The 20,512-nt window shown below is 39.8% G+C and overlaps 1 protein-coding gene across 2 annotated transcripts in view; it reads right to left on the reverse strand.

The window, feature by feature from the left end:
- Positions 1-20,512, reverse strand: part of MAGI2 (membrane associated guanylate kinase, WW and PDZ domain containing 2) — a 1,245,024-nt gene that overhangs the window by 94,927 nt on the left and 1,129,585 nt on the right. For both annotated transcript variants that reach the window (XM_048212921.2, XM_048212920.2), the window contains 4 exons: positions 8,979-9,164; positions 6,916-7,069; positions 1,370-1,589; positions 782-925 (listed from right to left, as the gene is read on the reverse strand). In XM_048212921.2, the coding sequence (XP_048068878.1) occupies positions 782-925; positions 1,370-1,589; positions 6,916-7,069; positions 8,979-9,164 (704 nt within the window). The remainder of the gene's footprint in view (positions 1-781; positions 926-1,369; positions 1,590-6,915; positions 7,070-8,978; positions 9,165-20,512) is intronic.

Consider the following 20,512-nt stretch of genomic DNA (forward strand, 5'->3'; position numbering starts at 1 on the left):
AGAACCACAGCTTTTCTGTATTAACTTAAAGGACAAAGAGGGAGGGCAAGAATAAATTCCAGATTTTATTTATAATAGCTAACCTTTATTATGTGTTTACCAATGGCCATTTTGCAGAAAGAGAGGCAGAGAGAGACACTGACTAATATTCTATATTGTTACTGAGTTTTTTCTTGTACCTTTAGATGAAGTCAGTTACCCATCAATCAGATGCCTCAAAACCGCTATACATTAAAAATCCACCTCAACTTACACTCTAACTGGAAAATGCCACCATTTTTAAGGTCAGCGTGTATACAAGAAGCCTGGTCCCCTTTTTTTTCTAGCATCAAAGCCAAAAGACCCGTCAACACAGGAGAAATCTTTCCAAAGAAACACAGAACCATTTGATTAATAAACTTGGAGAAAAGAAAGCAAAAAACAAAACAAATTTCCAAACATTTACTCTCAAATGAAAACTACCATTAAGCTATAGGAAAAGTTAAGGATCAGCGTTTTTAGTTCAAACTATTTCTTCGGTTATTTGTACATTTTCTTTAGTTTGCTCTTCAGAGAAACTGCATCTTTAAAACACTACAATGAGATTTGCCAATTGGAAGGCTGTACGTAAGAAAATGAGAAATAATATAATTCTTAAATAACGTTTGACCAAACCTTTAGAAAACTGAGTCATGCAATGGAAAGAAGGCAAACCCTATGCCGAGACTGCTTTGGCGCTCTGATACTATCGCGGGTTTTTCCTTCAGAATTAAGCAGTTCTATAAAAAGAGATTGTTCTTACCCTCATCCTTCCATTCCTTATCGCGGGCCCATCTTCTGCCAATCTCAACACGTACAAATCCATTTTGTATTCCCTTCCTCCACGAATGCTGAATCCAAATCCTTTGGCTCCTTTCTCCATGTCCACAGTGAAATAATCAAAATCCTTTAGAGTTGGGGAGAAAATGGAATAAGCAGTTGTTTAATATTAGAGAAACTTCTGTGGTCAGTCTCTCTGTTCTCTCTTATAGTTAATGTGTCCCCAGTGACATGATATTGAGAGAAAAAGTAATCTGACTTCACCATCGAATAAAAGGCAAGACAAAATTCCAAAGGCTCAAGCGGATCCAAGTGCAGTTAACTTGGTCAATAAAAGAACTACTGTAGAGCGTGTTTACTTCGGTATCTATCCATCTGTTTACTTGGCAAACGTATTATGACTGCATATAGGCCTGAGTGATATTATCTCTCCTTTGAGTTTTCTCATTCACTGCTATTAAGCACCATAAATAAATGTATCAGAGTTGTGTGTGTGTGTGTGTGTGTGTGTGTGTGTGAATTATGGGTTTGCTCATTAGGAAACGGAAATGTAATGGGGTCTCTGAGGTACCTGGGGCTGCCTATACTCCGCCAGAGGGTACTGCCTGGTGTCAGGGGAGTGCTGCCTGTAGTCCAGCAGGGGAGGCTGCCTATAGTCCAAGGGTGGGGGTTGCTGGTAGTCCCCTCCCGGGGGCTGCCTGTAGTCCAGCGGCGGCTGCCTGTAGTCCGTGAATGGAGGCTGTCGGATGTCTGGTTTCACATCTTGCCTCGCTTTTACTTCTGACCTGTAACTAGATAAATGGAAATGGGATTTGCTCTCATAGCTCAGCATTCTGAGGAGAATAGAGCGATCACATGACCTCTAGGCACGTGTGGGTCACACCTCTTGGTGGTCCTTTCGTGGGTTCTGGAATTTGAGAAAATTATAAATGATAAGTATTATTTAAAAATCTTTGACAAATGCCATATCGTATACTTTTCACGTGGCTCCATAAGAAATCAAGGTGAACATGATGGCTCAACCAGGGCTTTGTGGAAAAGGAGTTAGGGATATCCCTCTTTGACTTTGGCTACTTAAAAACTTGTACAACTGTAGCAAATCTAGGGAGCTAAACACTTAACTATATCTCAAAATATCAGTCTGTCTCAACACCAGTGAACCAACTCTATCAACCTCTCTCTCTCCCACACACCATTCATTACTTCATGAAAGCACAACTGAAGCAATTTCTAAATACTCTATAAATACATAATTAAGGGGTATTTTAACCTGCTAGGTTGGGTCTTTTTGACTATCTCACAGAGGTTAAAGGACTGATAGCAAAGTCTAATCACCAGCTACAACTCAAGTAGCAAGTCATTCCTAAGAGTAGAAACATACTACACAGAGTTTAAATATTAGGCTATAACTGTCAGAGCAGTATCAGGTGCTATTATCAGATACTATCATGGCCATAAGATGAAAGGGAAGGCAAACATGTTTATGTCCAACATTTGTGTCTTTCTTGTTTCTAGATATTACTTACAGTAGCTCCTCCCCCCATCCATGTGGGTTACGTGCCAAGACCTCAGTGGTTGTCTGAAACCGCAGATAGTACTAAACCCTGTATATACTGTTTTTTCCTATACATACACACCTATGATAAAGTTGAATGTATAAATTAGGTACACTGAGAGATTATCTAATAATAACACAGAAAAATTATAATAATATACTGTATTAAAGTTATATGAGTGTGGTCTCTCTTTCAAAATATCTTATTGTCCTGTACTCACCCTTCTTGTGATGATGTGAGCTGACAAAATGCCTGCGTGATGAGATGAAGTGAGGGGCATGACCTAGGCACTATGATTACATTGTGCAGCATGAGACTAGGCTATTACTGACCTTCTGACAATATGTCACAAGAAGGATTATCTGCTTCCTGACTGTGGTTGACCTCAGGTAACTGAAACCACGGAAAATGAAACTTCAGATTAAGGTGGGGGAGGGGGGCTACTGTACTCCTAAAATAAATATAGAAACCAAAGCTAGTTGTTTAGTGCTGTTCTGTGAATGCAAACTGCTCTAAACTGAAGGGCTTCCCAGTTCCAAAAGGACACTAACATAGCTAATGCCTACCATTATGGGATCATTAATAAGGTAAACTGAAAAGTTACCCCCATAGTATAAAGGCCACTTAATTCTGTAATTCACTGTCTATTGTCACAGCCACAGCCACACTGAGCTGCTCAGAAATTCAGGAAAATAAAAAAGAATACATTCTATCTAATGACAATTTTATCTAAAATTAATATAGAGGGTCTGAGGAATTGCGAAAATATTTAGGACCAAGGAAAAACTCAAATGTGTCAGGAAAACAGGATCAAAACCAGTAAAATTTTTACCTTTAAAACCAGATTTTTTTTTTTTAAACTGGCTTATGGTCTCACTGATGCTGATTATGACTAACTATTTTTAAAAATCACTCACCTAAACAATTGCCATTAGTGCAATCTAATATTTGATGAGGACACACTAAGAATGTACAGCCATGGATGTATTTATCTGGGGTTTTGGAGGGGGGTTAGTAATATCGTTATTTCAATCAACACTTTGAGCAGGTCCCGTTTGTCACTTAACCCTGCAGATGTGACACATTCCTCTTAGGAACTGCACAATGTGGGCTCTGCTTTATACTTCAGCAAGGTGTCCACTCACCAACTGGGAGTGTGCGTGCTGAGAAGGGAATTATTGAAATACGCTTTGAATAAGACGCTTAACCACACAAATGCTGAGTTAAACAAAAGGAACCGGACTGGCCAGCATTTGTTGGCATGTGTCGACGCCTTCCTAGAAAACCGTTTGGTAGATGAGACGTCACGTTGTTTTGAGTCACTTTATTTTCTTGATCCGTCTGGCAGGGGTATGCCATGTCCATTACGTGCTCCCTTTCCAACCAGATGTTGGAGCCACAAGGTGCAGCAAAAGAGGGTGAAATGCAGAGTTTCCCCGGAGATTACACACCAGCCCAGAAGAGCAACTGTAAGATGCAATGGCCGTCATCCACGCCTGCCTTCTGGCGCTCAAACTGCATTTGACCTCAGTGCCAAGGGTCAAGGATTTTATGTTGAATTGCACATTGGAGAGTCTTTAATAAGGAAAATATACTTAATTTTTTATGAGTATTACCAACTTTTAAGTGAACAATACCCTGGCTTGGGCAAAAATTACATTGCTTTGAATGTGTGAAACACTCTATTTTCAGGAAAACTCAGGATTATTAGAAAAAAATATATAGCCTTTTTAAAATCCCTTTCCTCGTGAAAGAAGGTCATCAGTATAACTCTTTGCAGTTATTAATTCTATTACTAAAGAGATTTTAGAAATAATCAAACCAGATTCCTAGTGGTAAATTCTAACAGAATTTTATGGTATGAGCAAGTTCTAGAACCAGGAAACATTGCCCGTGGTAGGGGATCTTGGGGTGGGATTTTGCCTCATGTGGGCCTTTTAAGAATTCCTTCCAGCCTTAAGCATCTAGGGTTCAAAGTCTGTGAAAGAAGTCAATTTCCAATGCTCTTCCACGGACCTTGCCGTTTAAGATGCAAATACTAATTGCCCTAGCCGGGGAAGGTGAACTCTGCTATTTATACTTTGTTTTGAAATATATTACATAATGGCTCTTTAGTTGTTTTCAACAAATGCTTCTCCTCTAATACTGCTTTGCTCATGTCTGTATTAAAATTATTTTGTTTCCTGAGCATACACCAAAAGGATGTTAAGGGAAGATAAATAAGGAGAAGTGTGCAGGGTGTCAGTGGGAAGCCAAACTGAGAGTAAATAAGACGGGATAAAATATTCAGTCATCCTAAATCCTAAAGTAAAAATTTGCAAGCAGATTGCTATTTAATTTTCTCCCACTTTCCAGGGGAACCTGGCTTGATTTGACATGAAGGTAGGTGGGTACTTCTTTGTATAAATGAACTCGTAGGAGACGCATCCTGAGTGCTTGGCACACAAGCTACCTTGGAGACGTCTCCAGCCTGATCTAGAGAAAGGCAAGGAGTTCCTGATACCCTGACCATCTTTATTTTTTTTATTTTTATTTTTTATAATAATTTTTTATTGTTATGTTAGTCGCCCTACAGTATATCCTTAGTTAACGCTGCTAGGGAAATGATTCTGGTATCTGTAAGATTATCAATCTCGTCATTCATATGTAAAGGAGCCACTCGCCTGCTAACAATCCACAGTGAAGCCAGGAAACAAGAGAGCCAAGAAGGGTCCCTTTAGGAGTCGGCACTTTCCAGGCTTTTAATATTGGTGAAGCAACAATAGGTAAGAACTCTGGGAAAATCCATTGGTGATTTATAAAAAATTTGAATCAGGTCAATCTGTTAATCCCCAGATTAGGAAGTATTTTATTTTGTAGTCAAGACAAAAAATATTCCAAAGACCGTTGCTTTTCTGCTTGGGGCAACGAGTCCCATTTGTGAGCTAATAGCAGTTGGGGGCATGATTGTGACCTTGCCCAAATGTTATTCTCCCCACTGAATCATAACACAACAGGGATGAGATTACCACCCCAAAGCTAGAAGCAAGAGCCCACATCCAGGGGAGTCTGACTCTGGAAAAGTGAGATGGAATTGTGGCTGGGAGATTAACAGACAGTGGCAGAGCCATCAGAAGAGTCTGGAGCTGGCTCAGCGACCGTGTGCACTCAGTCCCTTCCTCCTGAGTCCAAAGGGGGTCCCGGGGAAAGCCGGCGCAATCTGTTGACCGCACATGGTGAAAGCGAACACATCGGGGGCTTCTTACTGAGGCACCCACGACTTACTCCTCCTACGGGTGGTCAAATTCTTACCTCCCTATCATTTGCTTTATTGTCTTTAGTCTTTTTTCTTCCCTGGAATAGATTAAACCCATACACAGCTGAGGACAACAGATATTTCCTTTTCTATGAAAGCAAATGGGGGAGCTCCGAGCAGGGCTTTCTGGAAATAACACCTGTGGCAGAGGGAAAATATTTGCTTTGCAACTGTGTGAGTGATGACCCCACAGAGTTCTGGGACTTGGAAATTGGGTCTCACTTCATCTTCACCAACATGGGAGGCAGGAGCAGGGAAGCAGATGTTCAAAAAACATCGGAATTATGGAAAAGACTGGTGAGGGTTTTATACATGGAGATGTTCCTGTGGGTTGTTCTGTTTTTCTCCTCTGAGAGAGGGGACACCACATGGGAATGTGTCTTCATCTCTTTCTTTAATGGCTCAACCTAACCCAGGCTCCCTGTCACACCGAGTCACAATAAGAAGACAATGTTCTTATATGGCATCCTTTTCTCCTGGAAGATCCAAGTGCCTTATTTATATTAGTTTATGATATGGAATGGATATAAGGCAAAATGCAGTAAGAAATGCTAACATTTATTAATGCTTACAAGTCTTTCCACACTTGCTCCTCTCCATACCACCATTATTCTCTGGGCCACCACCTTCACCCAACCCAGGACATCGGCAGCCATCTCTAAACACTGAATAACCTATATCCACCCTGACCAGCCTTCAGTCAGTTCTCTGTGTGGCCAACTGAGAGTCCTTGGAAAGCAAATCCAGTGACATCAGTCTTCAGCATGAAACCCATTCCAAGACTTCTTAGTACATTTAAGGTAGAAATTTTTAACAAGCTTACAAGACCCTGCAGGTGGGCCCCTACCGCTCTCACTGGCTTCATCCAAAACCGTGCTCCCTGACCTCTTTCCTCACTACACTGACCTTATTTCCACCCCTTTCACGGTTGCACGCTCCCTCCTCCCTCCTGCTAAAGGGCCTTTGTCTATGTTCTTCATTTCGGACTCTCTTCAATGTGCTTTTCAGCTTAGTTAACCCCTACTGATCTATAATTGCTCATTGTTTCTCCAGGAAAGGTTCTCTTGTTGTGAAGAACGGATGCTTGTATTTGCTAATAAAACCACACTTGTGACACACACACAATCTCAAAATCACAGAAAGGCACATAGAGCAATTTCTACTTTATGAAACTTTCTCTTCTGCCTGTGTCCTGTCTTGTCCCAAACTCTCCTTCTCCCCACATCCCTCCCCTCTCCAAGTCAGAAAAGCCAGGTGAAACTTTACCTATTTTCATGTCCTTGCAGCTGAAGTGGTTGAGGAGGAGCTGGCTGGGCAACAGGACTGTTGGGGGTGGCTGGGGTCGGCTGGGCCAGAGGACTCTGCTGGGCCATCGGGCTCTGCTTCTCTGAGCTAGGCGCAGAGGCTGGGCTGTTGAGCTCTGCAAAGGGGAGCCAAAGTGGCAAATGCAGTCAGGTTGGCATCTGATAAAGGGCAAGAGGTGGCCAGAGGTGGTAACTCTTTGCCGCCTCAGAGGACTCAAGGCTTTGGTTATTTCAGTTTCCATTAGACTTTAAGACGGCAGGTTAAACTTATCAATGATCCAATCAAGTTCCAGTACCATTCCCAGAATTAGTATTACGTCATTCGTTAGAAGTGTTGCCGAACAAGGTTATAAACAGAATCTCTTGTCATTTTGTCAGGAGAAAAGATTACGATAAAAAAAAAAAAAAAATGTTAAAACAATGAAAAAATAATCCAAAGGAGTAAGCTCTAAAACATATTCTCTTTTCCCAGTGTCGCCCACTGCCAGAAAACATTTAGGCCACTACTTTTTGGTTGTAATGACAAGTCTACTGGTATTCCAAAGTTTGGATAAGCAACTAAATATAACAGAAATAAATGCTTTTCACAATCTTCTCTCTAGTTCCTTGTTAGTCTTATTGTTTAATAACCCCCTGCACTCCATGGTTCTTCAGAAAGAAAAAAGAACATCGGACAGAAGAATGTTCATTAAGTTGTTCTTTGTTAAAACAGCTCAGATTTTCCTGTAACAGCATCACATGTTCAATTGAAATCATCTGTATATGACGTGTTAGAAACAGGACAGACATATTTCAGTCTGGGGAAAATGGAAAAGCGAGTCAGGTTTTTAGCGAGCAATTTTGCTTAGAGTTAATTTCCATTGAATATTTTACACATAGTGGTGTCTGCAAATAACAGGTTACAAACACCACGGTCATTTTCTGTTCTGTTCTTTTTATTTGGTTGGGTGATCAAAGGGAGGCCATCGATTCCTATACAAGCCACTCTTCCCCTTTCTTCTCTGACAGCGCAAATTTTAAAATTTCTTCTCCCCTTAAAGGGTTTCTCAACCTCATCACTGTTGACATTTTGGGCCAGATAAGTCTTTGCTGCGGGGGCTGTCCTGTGCCCTGGAGGGTGATTAGCAGTACCCTCGCCCTCTGCCCCCTAGATGCTGGTAGCCTCCCCATCCCAATCAAAAATGTCTTCGAACCTTGCCAAACATTCCCCAGGGGACAAAATCATTTCAACTGAGAACCATGGTTTTATATTGAAAGTCAAGTGACTGCTTGGTGCCTCCGTGTCCCACAGCCCCAAGATAGAATCAGGAGACGAAGTAAAACAGAGGGGACCAACGGGAGCGAACCCATCACTCTCCATATGGGATGCTGCAGTCCACACACCAGTGACCTCCAGGAACTGTGTTCTCAAATGTCATTAATGAGTCAACAGCTACAATCCAATAGTAAACCCACTGTATCTGGAAACGGTGACTTTATGGTGAACAGGTACTTAGATCCTTGTGGCCCTCAAGGCATGGCCATGAGTTGTGATACTCACGACTTTTCAAGCCTCAGGGGTGAGTGCTTATACAGAGAAATTCAGAAGACTAAGTGGGAGTTTAAAATTCTTATCAGATGCAACGTTTTCTAAATGAGCTCTCTTTATACCACAAAACTTCCTCAAGCTTTTCAAAATCAATCTGACTTTGAAAAATCCTCCAGAGCTTAACTGTTAACATGAATACTTTTTTTTTTCTCTCTTTTTCAGATTTGTAACTCGATCATCTCTGTTGAATGGGTTCTGGCTTAATATCACCATAAAAACAGGACTCCCGGGACCGCAGGGGATGATTGAATAACCCAGTGTCTTGGGATTCACGCTATTTATCTATAATGTCACACGGCTTGATCTCTGAATGAAACTGGTACTGAGTAAACAGGATCTGGGGTGCAAGGGAGTGTGAGTTTTTGCGAACGCGGAAATAAGAATCAACTTTGGACACTCTGGCACTCCGTGAATGGCAGCCAGGCTCAGGCACTCACCCTCCTGAGGAATGATGCGGAGGGTGACACTGAGACCCGCGTCCTTGATGAGCTTCACGATGTCTGCATGAGGCATGTTGATGATGGACTGGCCGTTCACTGCCAAGATCCGGTCTCCCACTTTCAGTTTTGCACAGCGATCTGCAGGACTCCCATCGATGATGCGTCCGATTTTATGGGGCACAGCTAGAACAATCCCCAACAGAACCAGATATCAGGGGTGTTGCCAACACATGTTCTAATCTTTGAGTCCCAGCCCCACAGGAAACAATGTGATGTCAGAAATCTTCCTTCCATCAGTAAATCTGCCTTTTGAAATAATAATCACACCTCTTAAAGGGGGTCCTGTGAGATCAGAATTCCTAAATTCAGGTCCTGTGCAGTAATGGACTAATTCTAAATACATGGACCACGGGTTCTCAACTTCACCATAATCACCCTAGGATTAAAAATACAGCTCTTTGGGCCTTACCCGAGCCTTGTGCATCAGAATGTCCAAGCAGCATGTGAGAATCATGAATTTTTAAGAAGCTCCTCAAGACATTCTGAGACATACAAAATTTTGAGAACCGCAGGGATTAACTGTTGTGAGCTCATATTATAGAGACAATAATCCACAGTTTTAGAAAGACACAATAAATGCCAAGAATTTAATTTCTACCCTTACCCATTTTACTGAGAGAAGAAAACAGAGAAGAAATCTATATTAACATGGGCTGTCACAGCTGGTGAAGAATCTGTGCTCAATCTCCCATCAGTTACTAAGTTTCAGTTCCAAGGTTGCTGTAATTTTCAAATCTTAGCTCTTCTTTCTGATTTAATTTATTAAGTGGTGCTAAGATCTTGCTAATATATGATGAATAATATATTTAATCAAATCTAAGATGTCATTACGGCATACTGTTGTTTTAGGGAAAGAAAGAAAGAAAGAAAGAAAGAAAGAAAGAAAGAAAGAAAGAACGAACTCAACTCTTCCAATTAAACAATGACACTCCATGGACTATAAGATGCTGTCTAATCTTTTAGATATTAAAATAAGAAAATGTGCTTTAGGATTGATCCAATAGGGTATAAGTCTCTATAAAACAATGAAAACTTATTTTCTTTTTTATTATTTATTTATATATGTAGGGACAGCCAGGTACATAAGGATAAAGATTTTTTAGCAGGCTGACTTCTATTCAATGTAAATGTGTGAGTGTCTATGAGGATAACTATTTCTGGAGTCAGATATCAATGGCACACAGAGTCCCTTTAACTGCTCCCCTGCCCCAAGGAGACTACAATCCAGAGACCTTTTCCTTTTCCTTTCTCCCTTCTAGACAGGGAACCCCAGCCAGGAAATCACCTGTCAGTGACTCTGTGTTGTTGCTCTCCCTGTGGAAGTCAGGTACCGATTTATCTGCGTAAAGAGACAGAGACACTCTACCATTTGTTATGCTCCAGGAATGTCTGTTCCCTGAACTCTCAATCTTATGTATGTGCTCCAGCGAAAGGCAGAACATCACCTAATAACCACAATAAGGAAGGACAATCAGTGAGTTAATGAACCAGGACCTTGATCATATTTCCATTGTGAAAGGTTATAGATAGCATATGAAAATACTGGCTGAGCCTGTGTTTCTGAAGTCAAACACATCATGTTGGAAGCTCAAACACCTTTTTATTTACCACAGGCACCGATGGCTCTAAAGAAGAACATCTTACTTAAAAAAAAAAGGTGAAAAAAAAAAAAGCATACTAAAGATCATCTTAGGCTCTAAGGACAAGGTACTTGTCAAGCAGAAATGTAATAACTCATTCATTTACTTATTTTTAAAAAATAAGGTATTGCAAGTTGCTTGGTCTTCTACCATAATGAGAGTGAACATTCATTCCTGGTTTTGCCCCCTTTCGGTTCAGTACTTGTCTGAGCCATCAATACATGGCATGGTCTCCCTGGTTTCCCATGTGTCTGTTGCTATCTCCCATGTGATCCTTGGAAAGTTACCTGACCTCTCCGAGTTTGTTTTTCAATAGGAAAATTGGGATAATAATATCACTGACTTCACAGGATGGTTCTGAGAATCAAATGAGTTGTCCCATGTAAAGTGACTAGGACAGTGCCTGGAGTAAGAACTGATCTGTAAGTTTTCACTTTTCTTTCATTCTTTTTATTACTATTATCTTTGTAATGGTTCTGATATCACTATTGATATGTGCGTGTGCATAGGTCCCAGCTTGAACTCTTCCTATGTGGGGTAAACCCGTCATATTGCTGAAACAAGAAATGCTTTGCTTATGACACAACAGTATCTGCTAAGGATCAACGCAGGAAAACAGCTTCATTTGGGAAAGAGAGATGTGTTTGGGGGGATTATATATACACGCTAGGTGAGGTCAAGCTTCCTGTTTGTTTTTCTCTGGTTTTCCAAAAAAGATGTTGCAGGTCTCTGCAGGAAAACACCAGCTTATAAATAAGAGTTTATTATTCAAAGGGAAATCAGTATAATACAGATGTCCTCATTATCTGCCTTGAGCCTTACACGCACGCACACTCACACACACACAGTTGTAACTACGTTAAAATATATATAATTTTATCCTTAACAAATCACGTGAGATAGCCGGTAGCATCATCACTACATGTGTAGAATGGAAGAAACTGAAGTATAGTCATTAGCAATTTGCTCAAGGTCACAGAGTCCAACCACGATTTAGAATCCCAGTCTGTCAGATTCCATAGGCTTTGCTCTTAACCACTGCACCACACCGTGTCTCTCGACTTTGTGGTGTCTTCCCTCCACGCAAGCACTTGCTTCATGAGCACCCAGTGCTTCTGTTTGGTGAGTGCAGCCTGCCTCTAAGCAGGGACTCACAAACACTTCACCAGTGGCCCTCATCCAGGGGAGAGTGGGAGGTGGCAACTTTGCTTGAAGCTGGTTCTTTGTGGCCGCTGTCTTTTCATGGGCTGGGCATGAGGAGGAAGGGAGAGGAGAGGGGAGGAGAGGAAAATTGGACAGCTGCTCAGATCCCTTTTACTTGGGACTTCACATATCATGGTGTCATTCCTTTATTTGAAGTCATTTCTTTGGGCATTAGAAATACATTTGAAATGAAATTTAAAAATATACTTTAAAACACATACAGCTGGTATTTGGATGATTTGCTGTTTTGAATTATTCATGCCTCTACTCCCGTCTATTACTGTGGACCATTTAGAATCTACTGGGCATAAAACCCCAAATGTTTCAAAACATAGATTGCACACACACACAAACACACGCGCACACACACGCACACACATGCAATTTTATGAGCTCAACAGCAATAAAAACAAAAACAATAAGTTATCATTTGTTAATTTCCAGGCACTGTGCTAAGCACTTACTTTAAATCCTTACAGCAACAGTGTGAAGTAGCTATAAAAGTATAATACTCATGTTTATTTTATTGTTAAGAAAACAAAGACGTGTCAAAACCAGAATTCGAACCTATGCCTGTGGCTTCAAACCTTCGGGTTACTCCCTCCTTTTTTGGATATATGCCAAGTTGGAAGCAATTTGAATTATGAGGACCGAGGGAATGGCTGGTAAGATTTAACTTAGGAAAGCGTGCTGCTTGAGATTTTGAGATGAAAGTTTCATTTATTTGCTTATGAGGATAACTCTTAGTTTCAAGGCCATTTTCACTTTACTGTGGCAGGTAGAAAAAAAAAAACCTAAAATAATAAAAACTAAAATGAAATAAGGAAAACTGAAATCAATCCTATGGTAGCCACTTAGAATGACTGAGTGGTTTACATAAAATTTGAGTGAGTACACAATTTAAAAAGGTATGCCCATAATTGCAAGTATCTGACATAGTTTTCTTAAAATTGTTTTCTGTTGGCATTTATTTTAATAAAAACAGTGCTTGAAACTCTGGACAGCTGAAGACAGCTTCACTTTTCCTTTACCAGCATTTTCCCTACACATGTAAGTACAATGAACGTTGATGTACAACAAATCATTGAAGAGGGGTGCACTCGGAGAGGATTCTCTCTGAAAACAAGATCCAGTTCCATTTGCTCAGTTATAAGGTCTACAGAACTTATGACCTAAGTGCTTTCTGTGCATTGCTAATGGAATTACAGAGCATGGAAGAGGCCCTGACCTTGGTTTCTATTATTGGGATGAATGGTACTCGTTAATTCTCTGGGAATTGATGACTAAGGTAACTGCCGGAGCACAGTCCATTTAGACAGCATGCCTTCCAGACATCATCTGTCAGGCAGCCACATAAATCAAGCCTTTGGACAGGTCTTCTTGACACAGTGTGCTTAGGATACACAGATATTTGGGAAAAGTTGCAATATGTCATGCAGCTTTGAACATACTGACATTTGGGAAGGAGACAATGTATCATTATTTAGAAATTTCCCCTTTAACTGAAAATCACATAAATTATGGAAAAAGAAACCCATCTTTTTTTTTTCTTTATTTGTTGGTGGGTAAAACACTATGATACATTTATATATTATAAAATTTAATATTTTCAATTTTGTATTTTCCTGCAGATGAACTGACTCTTTGGCACTGCTCAACCACAGCACCCTTGTTTTAGTGGGGCTGTTCAAAGACTGGATGCTAAGTTTGTTCTAAAGGTCTGGAATCTTTGGGTATTTGGCCACACTACTACAGGATGTAATGATCCTCCCTTTTGGCTGTTAGTTTCTCTTCTGGGACCTTTGTATGGTTTATCCAGGCTCCTTCGGTCATTGGTTTATCAATGAGCTCTTCTTCAGTTCTACCTTGGGTTCATTCCCCTAAGGAAGATGAGACTGTTGCCTGGATGACTTTTCTTGCTTTGGCAATAGATTCTTTCTGAAATTTTTGGTGATAGATTCTTCCTGAAATTCTCAGCTGCATCGGAGGGAAGGAGTAGTAGCTCTCCCACACATTTTCCCTCCATGTTTCTTTGTTGTTTTTTATGTATTTTATTTCAGGGAAGGAAAACCTGTGACTCATGTTTACATGTAATTACCTCCTTGTTAATCGATCCACAAAGTGGAACTTTAGATGGAGGCGGAGGAAAGCACTAGGTAGGGAAAGTGGATTCTGCATCAATCATGTCAGACTTACAAGCAAGAAGTTTCTGAAATGAGTGTGACAAAAGTAAATACTTCAAAGGCAATCAATAGCATAAAATCTCATTAGCTCACAATTCCATTAATTTGTGAAGGTTATACAACATGCCATTAGCTTAAAGAGGTAGGGAAGGTTAGTCTGGGTTTAAAATCTGTGAGCTGATAGGAAAAGAAATGTGTGTGTGTGTGTGTGTGTGTGTGTGTGTGTGTGTGTTCAACTGGAAGATTCCAGTTGCTTTTCTTAGGACAATCCGTGACAATGATTTCCTGTCTAGTTTCAGAATTGCGGCTTGGGGCAGGAGGCTCAGTTAACTCCATCAACAGCACCTGTCTCTAGAGCATCAGCTTACTAACAGGCCTAGTGCTTGGTGCGGGGTGGAAGACAAAAACAAAACAACACATGGAATCTGGCCTGAAGAAACTCCCAGTCTAGTTGGGGAGATTCATATAAAAGTACTTGCGACACAAATTAGCAACTCCATGGTAAAGGTAACTGGCAACAAGAGTAGAGAGGAGGTGTGAATTACTGAGTCCATATGTGGACTCAGCGGTAAGGAAAAAGGAGGGTCATTCTGGGAAAGAGGGCGCATAGTGTCCTAGACTAAATGGCGGCTCCCTTAGTGAAAAACTCATGGTCACACACAGGGACCTACCAAATTCACGGATAAAAAAGCGAGGAGAGAGGCTTTGAAGGTGCGGTCCTTCCTACCTTTACAATTCTTGATTTCCTTCCTGAGATCCCTGATATGATGCCTTTACCCAACTCCTCTAGATGGACTCTGAATATATAGGAACAAGAGAAGAGTAATCCTCACAGAGCAAGCATTCCTATCACATTAATCCACGGTGAGGAGTCCTGTTCTCCTGCTTTTAGAAACCCGAGCTGAGTATTACTTATTTTCCATGTCTCCTTCCTAGAAGGCCTGGATAAGCACGTTCTACTGTGACACATCCATTCAGATACATGTTGTCCCTTCCTGGAGTGTGACAGAGTGTCCTTCGAAAGAGTTTTTCTTGGTCATCAGGGGGTGAAGATGTGGCAAAAACATGTGTTTGATATTTTTAAAAAATTGGCAGTAAAATTAAGAAAAAGCTGACTTGTTTTCCCCTAAAAGTCTGTGGAATTTGCTTTCCAAAAATGAAAACGTCTTCTCCGACATTCATAGCCAAGTGAGTTGTAAGACCCAAAAATCAAGCAGCTGGTGTTTTAAGGACTGCATATTCCAAAAGTGCACTTTTTTTTTTTTTTCCTTTCCAGCACCATTAGTCATTCTCTTGTGGTTGAACAGTTTAGCTACCCTGTAGTTGGTAATCAGCAGATGGTCAGATGGGAGAATGGGAAGAGAAGCCCATCACTGGCAATTTGGAAGTCCAGCCAAACTCAGGTTTCCAAGGGCAGAAAGCACCATATAGAAAGTATTAACTATATGGCTGGAAAGAAAGAAACACTTATCAGCTATACCTTCCCCCTGTATGCTTTTATCTTGCAGCAATTAAAAAAAAATCTCCTAGCTAAATACTGAGAGTGGACCGGTAATCTAAAGAAAATCGCATTGCATTAGGAATTGTAATTAGCAATAACTTGACTGTTCGATCCCAGAACATGAGGCTGGGCTAAAACGGTCTTGTTGTTTGCAAATATTTGGTGGGCTCATAGACACAGGGCCAGTTTCACGGTTGTGTGACCTGTGCCATCACACAGGTCCATGCTCAAAAGGGCTTTGTATTTGGTTTAATGTCTACTGTCACCATCTTGACATTCTTCATAATGTTTGAACAAGGACCCCACATTTTCATATTTCATTGGGCCCTGAAAATTTTGTGGTTGGTCCTACATAGATACGACCATAATATATTTCCTCCTTATATTGCTCCGTTGTTGTTTTAGTGTCTTCAGTGGAAGATGTAAATGAAAATATGTTATAGTTACCAAGGAAAATTATCACAAACGTGGGTGGTAGGGAAGGAGCTAAAATAATCCTTTTCTTTTGTGGCTTCATTTTTTTAACCCCCTGCACATCCTTAGAAGAGGTAGTCCAGATCACTTTTGTTAAATATATTGAAGATCCTAAATTTTGCACGTATTGATTCAAGAACTCTAAATATTACCTTAATTCTGATGTGGACATTATCTTTATGTAATTAATCAATCATTATTGAGTCATCTACAAAACAAATGTTCTTCTTTATCTGTCTTCAAACAGACTTTAATATATGCCACCCTATTTCAAGGAATTTAGGTATTTTTGATATATTTCCCTCATAATCTGACGAAATGTCTAGACATTAGAATGGTAGGAGCCAAAGAAACTTCAGAATAGTCATGATCCTCAGGTCTGTCACCGGCCAGGAGGCCAGGTGTGAGGCAATGAGGAACTGAACAGACAGAATGGAAAAACAGTTCCACTTCTAGATATTTAAACCTCTATCTTCTGTGGAGGGACTTCTCATTTCACAGCATATCCTAAGGACTCACTTTTTACTTTGCTAATTTCTAGGTAGCTGGCACATTCTTTTTGACCTATTTTGGTCTGAAAGTTACTACAGAAAATTTGATCCCTTAAGTCAAATGTCAACCTTATTTAGTATTTTTTTGCAAGCCTACCCCCTCCCCCGCCAAACAAAAACAAAAACAAAACCAAAACACCCTGAAAAAGAAACACATTTCCATCACTCAGTAAAAATCAGCAACTCAAGATTCTCTAGTCAAGGAGTAGATGGGGAAGTACTATGTTGTTCACCTTGAATAATTTTCATGAGTAAAACTATATAGTTTTTAGCAAGTTTTGCTTACAAATAACCAAACAGCAATGGATTCAGGAATAATAGAAAAAAAATTAGACAGTTACTAATATTAAAATATGATAAAGGGTCTCTTCCGCAAAGCAGAAAAACAAGTTGTTTTACTCCTTTATAAAAATAGTCACAGGGTTGAGAGGTGGTATTACACCCACATCCCAAACAAACCAATCTACCTTTCAAAGGGTTGGTTGCTTGCTTTGTGACAAATTGAGTTCCTGAATAAGAGGTTCCTTTTATTTATAATTTAATTGCAGAAGCTTTATCAAATCATTACTTGAAAATACTGGATTACTCTCTAAAATGAGAAAATCATATAAAAATTTCAAAACTCATGTCATGATGTAAAAGGGACAAACTAAACAGAATAATTGTCTTCTAGTGGTTGGAAATCTCCTTTAATTAAACCAACTTAAGTAATTCATGCACAAATTAAAAGGCAACCAAAATGCTTGTAAGTGAAAAACCTTAGTCTCCTGCCCTAATCCTCCGACGTCCTCTCTAGTTCTGTGACCCAAAGGCAAACACTGAAAATCTGTCAGCTGTTTCTTCTTCATATTTCTAAATTATAGTCTCATACGGCTATTTCTTAATTGTCAACTGGAGTCAAATCTATTGACTTCCTATTATGATAGAGGATTTGGCACTCTCACCCTGCAACCCACCTCCTCTCCTTATCCCAATACAGTTGTATCACTAGTTGGAGTTAAACCAGTTATCACTGTTTATGGTCTTACCATGTAACTATTGCTCACTATAGTGTTCGGTGATTCCATTTTTTTTCTTTTAGTTTTCCTCCCTCCCCACCCTGAATCATGTTTCTGATTGTGTCCTTTCCCCCCCACGTCTACAATATGCTGTTTCCTAATTGTTTCCCCTAAAAAGCTGCTCAAGTCATCTGTTGTTGAGCCCGGGGTGGGGGTGGGGGTCCTCCCTCCCATAGGTAGGTAGATTTCTCTCAAGGTCTGCTGCTCAGTGATGTTCAGAGGATTCCTGTTGCACTCCAACGTGAGACGCATGCTTCTGTAACCCCTGGGATACCTTTTCTGATTCACTCTCTCATTTTGCTAGAGCACATGCTACAGAATCTTCCTAAGAAAACGTGCAGAGTAGAAAAAAAAATTGTATTTAATGTTTGAAAACGTCTTCATTTTTACCTTCTCTTTTGATTGAATTCTAACTAAAATTCTAGATTATATGAAATTACATATTGAAAAAGTTATTTTTCCTCAGAATTACAGGCATTACTCCATTGTTTTCTGGTATCCAGCGTTGCTATTAAGAAGTCTGAATCCATTAGGATTTTTGCTTCCTGTATGTTATCTATTTATTTCCCCTTAACCTTTTAGAAATGTTTATGATTGTCCTTGTACTTTTTGGGTTCTAAAGTTTCACAACGATGCACTGTGGTTCTTTTCAGTCCGGAGACTCGTTCCTTTAGTTTTGGTTTTGGGAACTTTCATTATAGTATTTTTTAAAAAAAGATTTTATTTAGTTATTTGTCAGAGAGAAAGAGAGTGTGCACAAGCAGGGAGAACAGCAGGCAGAGGGAGAAGCAGGCTCCCCGCTAAGCAAGGAGCCCGATGTGGGGCTCGATCCCAGGACCCTGAGATCATGACCTGAGCTGAAGGCAGACGCTTAACCAACCGAGCCACCCAGCCACCCCTCATTATAGTGATTTGATAACTTCCATTCTGTTTCTTTGGTCTCTCTTTTTGAAACTCTTATTGGCTAGATACTGCTTTCCTGGGTTGTTCTGTCAATTATCACTTCTCTCATACTTTCTCTTTCTTTTTGTCCTACTCCTGTGTGATTTCCTTTACTCTTCCTTTCAATCCTTCTGCTGAATTTTTAATTTCAGCTATGATATTTTCAATTTCTAAGAATTCTTTCTTTAATCATAGTATTCTTTTTTATAGTATTCCACTTTCATTACAAAATAAAAAATCATAAGGTTGTAATATCTTCTCATATTTATGTATATGAGTGAGATGGTTTTGAAGCTTTCTTTTGTGCCCTTGATTATCTCCATTTCTTCTAGTATTCTTTCATTATTGTTTCTTCCCTTGGTTGTTTTTCTATTTTAAAAATGAGCATTTCACATTTGGTGGTCATGGTTGTTGTGTTCCATTCTGTCCTGAGCTGTTCAAGTTCTGAGCTGCTGAGTTTCTAAAGAAATGAGAAGATCTGTGTGATCCATTTCTCTTTTCGGTTTCCTCTGTCCTGCAAAATGAGTTGCCACATTTTTGTTTTTAAAATACCTTCTCCCCTCATGCTCATTGCTTTCTTCTTCATTTACTCCCATTTAATTGGTATCTAAGCAATGGGAGGAGATAAGCATGTTATCATTTTACCACCATTAATTAGGAACTGGAAATATCTTTTGTAAATTTAAATCAGTTGTTGCAATCGGTATTTCAGTATAGCAGTTAGAGATCCGGAGTCTATTTGGAAAACAGGAAATGTTAATAATTTATGTACCCAAACTTTAAAAGTCCTATTGTCTCCAGTAGCCCTGACAGATAAAAATTTTAAAAAACCCAACTGTTTCTTTTCAAGAGTTGAGAAAATTGTCGTAAAATTACATTTCATCAACTCCAGGTATTGGGTTAAAAGTGTTCAATAAAACCACACGTTTTTTCCTCTGTATCTTTTGACTGCCTTTTGAGACTTCACACCCATCAATGTACTTGGCTTTCAGTGATTTCTCAGCAGGCCCAGTAGAAATGGTTGATAGTTACAAGCAGGTGTTGCTGACAAGCCATGTTTCTCATTTTTACAGATGCAGTGTATTCTATCTCTGCCATCTCCTTTTTCCTTTTATGGCTTCTGAAATTGTGTTTTGTAAAAAGTCACTTGGCTATCTTCACACAGTTTCCCTGTTACAATAGGTAAATGTCAAAAGCAATCAGGTGCAGTATCAGCTTTTCATTGTATTCCCCTAAGCCCTCCGGTAGATAATAACTTCTTGCAATATTTTCTTAATGTAAACGGAAACAGATACTAACCCAGGCAAATGATCCCTCCTGAGCCAGCTGTCCTTTTCAATATGTTATCCAGAAGATTACATGAATATTTATGGGATCTTCAGTTTCCCACAGAAGCCAAAGTTCCACGAACAGGGTATATCATGTTTTAACTTGAAATAATGCAATTTTCCACGACTGGATAAAACTATGAAAAGGCCCTTAAGCAAAGTGTTCAGGAAGGAGGAGATCTTGATCATATATAAACTTTGAAAACAACTTCTGTGTGACCTGGGAGTGGCCAAATAAATCATGCCGGAGTTTCCTTATTTGAAAGGGAGGCTATCACTCACAGTTTTTCTTTCGTATCCTTCTCTTTCTTCTCCTAATACTGCATATTTTAACTTCGTTTAGATTTCTGCCTACATGCCTTTTCTCTCACCCCTTGCATTTTAAAGCTTAGTGACTATATGTGTTTTCAGTCTTACTACAGAGGCATGTCTCCATAATTAATTTCACCTGAGATCATCATCATAAAATGGGTTTTATTACTCTAACATGAGAAATGAGTGAGAAATGAAAAATGGAAGGCTAAAGAGCCTGCAAATGTATTTTGTTGTCCACAGTGAAATACCAATTACACGCTAGAGGGAAGAGACCGG

The sequence above is a fragment of the Ursus arctos genome, unplaced genomic scaffold (genome assembly GCF_023065955.2).
Source record: "Ursus arctos isolate Adak ecotype North America unplaced genomic scaffold, UrsArc2.0 scaffold_3, whole genome shotgun sequence".
NCBI lineage: Eukaryota > Metazoa > Chordata > Mammalia > Carnivora > Ursidae > Ursus > Ursus arctos.